Source organism: Mus caroli, chromosome 10 (genome assembly GCF_900094665.2).
Source record: "Mus caroli chromosome 10, CAROLI_EIJ_v1.1, whole genome shotgun sequence".
NCBI classification, from domain to species: Eukaryota; Metazoa; Chordata; class Mammalia; order Rodentia; family Muridae; genus Mus; species Mus caroli.
In genome coordinates this window covers 72,223,101-72,226,973 of record NC_034579.1, presented here as the reverse complement: position 1 = coordinate 72,226,973, position 3,873 = coordinate 72,223,101, and the positions used below count along the sequence as shown (strand labels likewise).

Genomic DNA, 3,873 nt, shown 5'->3' with positions numbered 1-3,873 from the left:
GAGCATGACCTGTGCCTTCATCAGGACCATCATAAATGTGGTGTGGAGGTCTCAGCCTAGATCTCCCTGCCTGTTTTGCGGCACATGACCTAGTGGCCACCTCACCTGCCTCTGTTGCTCCTGGCCTTCAAGTCACACGTCATGTAGACTACTGCTGTTGTGGCATAGGAAGCTGTCACCTACCACCATGCTGCTTGTCTGCATCTGTGGAAAGGGTCTTTTTCTGCTCACCACTCTGGCCCCTGGCTGGCCTTGCTCACTGTCCTTACCTAGGGCTGAGTGTTAGGAGCACTCTAGATCAGTGAGAAGGAATTTAACAAGCATGTTGGTCAGCTGGGTGTGGTTGTGCACACCTTTAATCCCAGTACTCCAGAGACAGAGGCAGGCTGATCTTTGTGAGTTCACCTGAACCTGGTCCTCATAGTGAGAGTTCAACAGCAGCCAGACCCTGTCTCAAACAAAAGTAATACAAATAATACAAAACAATAAGCAAAATAATGGATGTCGATGACTGCTGCCACATGCTAAGGTCCTGCTGTGCCTAAGCTGGGCCCCAGTGACACGATGTGTGCCATCTTTTACACCCTTGGGAAGCACCTGAAGGTGGATAGTTTTATTCTTACTCTATGGGTGGCCACACCCAGAGGTGAGACAAGCTTGGCAGGGTCAGGAATAGGATCCAGGCGGTGCTGGCCAGCTTTCCATCACTGTGGCAGAGTCTTCGGTGATTCTGCTCACCAGTAGCTGCTCTATTGCTTTGGGACTGAGGCAAGACAGAAACATGGCTGTTGGGGAATATGGCGAAAGAGTCTGCTCACTTCCTAGCATCCAGGAAGCAGAGAAGAAAAAGGATATATAAGCCAGATAGATCCTTCAGAAGGCACATCTCCAGAGAGAGACCTTCCTCCAACCAGGCCTACCTCCTAACAGTTATTCGCATGAACCATGACTGGAGCCCTCTGCTGAAGTGGGCACCGTTGTGATGTGAGCCACAGTGGCCCTTTTATAACACAACACAGATCATTGGTCTTGATGCAACTACTCACAGACAAATCTGCCTCCAGTCTCCAAACAGCCTAGTTTAACACTTCTTCTATTGATGGAAAACAGTTTTCTGTCTGCGTCTATTGTGATCCAGTCAAACTAGAAGTAGTTGAGTGTTGCACCAAAACAGTGGTGTGCCTTGATTGTCAGAGCACATGCTCATTCTAAGGTGGACTTAACTTGAGACGTGTATGTCCTATAGTGTGGTCTCCCCTGTGACCATGAGGACTGGAAAGGGAAGGTCTTGCTTTGCTGTCTGTATCCATGGTATGTCCTCCTCATTTCAGTTGTGGACAACAGCAGCAACTGGGCTGTGTGTGGGAAGAGCTGTGGTGTCATCGCCATGCCTTTGGCTGCCCAGGCCACTCACAGAGTCCACATGGAAGTGATGCCTCTGTTTGCTGGTTATCTCCCCTTGCCTGATGTACGACTGTTCAAGTACCTCCCCCACCACTCTGCTCATGCCTCTCAACTGGATGCTGGTAAGGAGTTTACAGAAGGCAGACCCACCTTACTTAAAGTGGGTCATGTTCTGATAAGTCATCTCATGTTAGAAGTACTGAAGGTCAGTTCACTCATTGCGCAGACCCACTGAGCATCTGAGCATAGCCTTGGCTTCTCGCTTGTGCAGAACTGTTAGTACAGAGCTTGTTTTAAATGTGCAGCCCTAGATGTAGTGGGATTTAAAACAAAGCACAGAATCCTCACTGTGGCTTGCACAGTGTACTTAGTGGTGGCCTGCTGTCTCCCTGGCCATCGGGGGAAGTCTGGCTGGGGACTGCAGTTTCTGCTACTACCTGGCATCTTGAGAAGACCAAACCACACTGTCAGCTCAGAGTGTGGTGTCTCATGAATGTAGCGAGAAAGCTGTAGGCAGAACCCTCCTAAAATCAATGGTAAATTCTGCATTGAATAGGCTGTAGCTTCATGTGGCACATTGAAAAGTTAATACATAGTTTCATGGCCAGTAGAAATTAGTGCCCAAATCCCAGTTTGTTCTAGTTTCAAAAACTCACAGGAATTCTGTAACAGCATGACGCTTGTTTGGCTCTTCTGCATCCACATGACAGGCAGGTTGGCTTGCCCCCTCCCCAGGCTTACTCTTTGGTGGCTTGGTCTGACTTCCTGTGTGTTCCACAGACAGCTGGATAGAAAATGACAGCCTGTCAGTGGACAAGCACCTAGATGACCAGCTGGACTGCAGCAGCTTGCGGAGTAGAGGCAGCACACACTCCACTTCCAGCAGCGAGCACAAAGGCTTGCCCATGCCCCGGCTCCAAGCACTGCCCGCTGGCCAGGTCTTCAACTCCAGCACTGGCATGCAGATCCTGGTCATTCCCAGTCAAGACGACCACGTCCTGGAAGTCAGTGTTACCTGACCGTGCCATGGGCCAGCGAAGCCACAGAGTGGGTGTGAGTGCGCGTTAGGGACTGTGGCTGGATTGTGGTCTGTGGTAACACAGTAGCTCTAACCAGACTTTGGCAGTCCTGCCTAACTACAGGCACAGCAGAGAACAGTGTCCTTCAGCTGCGCAGTGGAGTAGAGCGTCAACTCATGTTGTCTATGACACAGGATTTGTTTTCATTTTTTTATCCCTGACCCTGTGCCCTGTGCTGGTATCCCCAACTCCTCAGACCCTCCCAAGAGGGTCTGGTCTCTTCTCACAGCCCTCTCCTAGTGGCTCTCCGTACACCGCCATGGTTTCTTTAAGGTGGATCTTCAGCAGACTGCAGTCCTCTTACGGCACTGTGTGCCCTTCTCACACAGCCCAGTCCCTGGTTATGGTTTTATAGTAACAGCTTTGGGGCCGTGGGGTGGGGTGGGAGGGAACATAACCCCTTCTGTGCCTTGGGATGCCTAGCAGATCACAAGATCCATCTGTAGAAGCCACGTGAAAGGTACTGCAGAGAAGACCAGAGAGGAGGGAAGTGTGGTGTGGAGATGGCTTAGGCTAAAAGTTCTGGATCCCCGACTCCCCTAATGTTGATTGAATAACATATGCACTTGGAATTAAATCTATATTTATTATAATTGTTGGATGTGGGGGTAAAATGTTTTCTCTCACTTTAAAGTCTGCTCATGTATTGTAGCTGTATAATCGACATCTTTTGCACCTTAAGTCTTGGAACTGAAGATGCTCCATCTGGAGTGAAGATGAGAGGGGCCTCTCCTGTGCTCTGATCAGTCGTAAAGGACTCAGGGCCTGGAGGACCTCACCTGGGCCACTGGGTTGCAGTCATACCGCACCAATGGGTTCATTTACTTTTGGTTGTAAATTTGATTGTACATATTGTTGATTTATTATTTTTAAGAGTACAGACTAACTGATGTAATGTTTGTGTATAAGTTGCACCAAAAATCAAGGACAAAATAAATGTGTGTTTGTTTTTACTGGTGTGGAAGTCATAGATTGTAAATACATGCTGTATGTATTAAATGTTTTCAGTCCTCCAAAGTGATGTATTTTTGTATATAGGAGATAGAGTGCTCTGGGCTTATTGGCATGGTGTTTGTGAGTGGAACCTGAGGTGGAAAGCCGGGAGAGGAGGGAGCCCTCTTCAGGAGTTGCTGCCCCCTGGGGACCAAGTTTGAGCCCAGGGTCAGGGGCACAGAGAGAACCAGGAGAAACAAGCCAACACTTTCAGTATTCAGTGTATTTGCCTTTTTTTTTTTTAAATATTTGTTTATTATATGTAAGTACACTGTAGCTGTCTTCAGACACTCCAGAAGAGGATGTCAGATCTCGTTACAGATGGTTGTGAGCCACCATGTGGTTGCTGGGATTTGAACTCAGGACCTTCAGAAGAGTACTCAGTGCTCTTAACTGC

At 48.5% G+C, this 3,873-nt stretch overlaps 1 protein-coding gene across 1 annotated transcript in view; it reads left to right on the top strand.

Moving 5' to 3' along the window:
- Trappc10 (trafficking protein particle complex 10) overlaps positions 1-3,436 on the top strand; it is a 58,778-nt gene extending 55,342 nt beyond the window's left edge. The window contains exons 22-23 of the mRNA XM_021174541.1: positions 1,332-1,526; positions 2,185-3,436. Coding sequence (XP_021030200.1) covers positions 1,332-1,526; positions 2,185-2,423 — 434 coding nt within the window. The 3' untranslated portion in view covers positions 2,424-3,436. The remainder of the gene's footprint in view (positions 1-1,331; positions 1,527-2,184) is intronic.
- Positions 3,437-3,873: the final 437 nt, after the last annotated feature.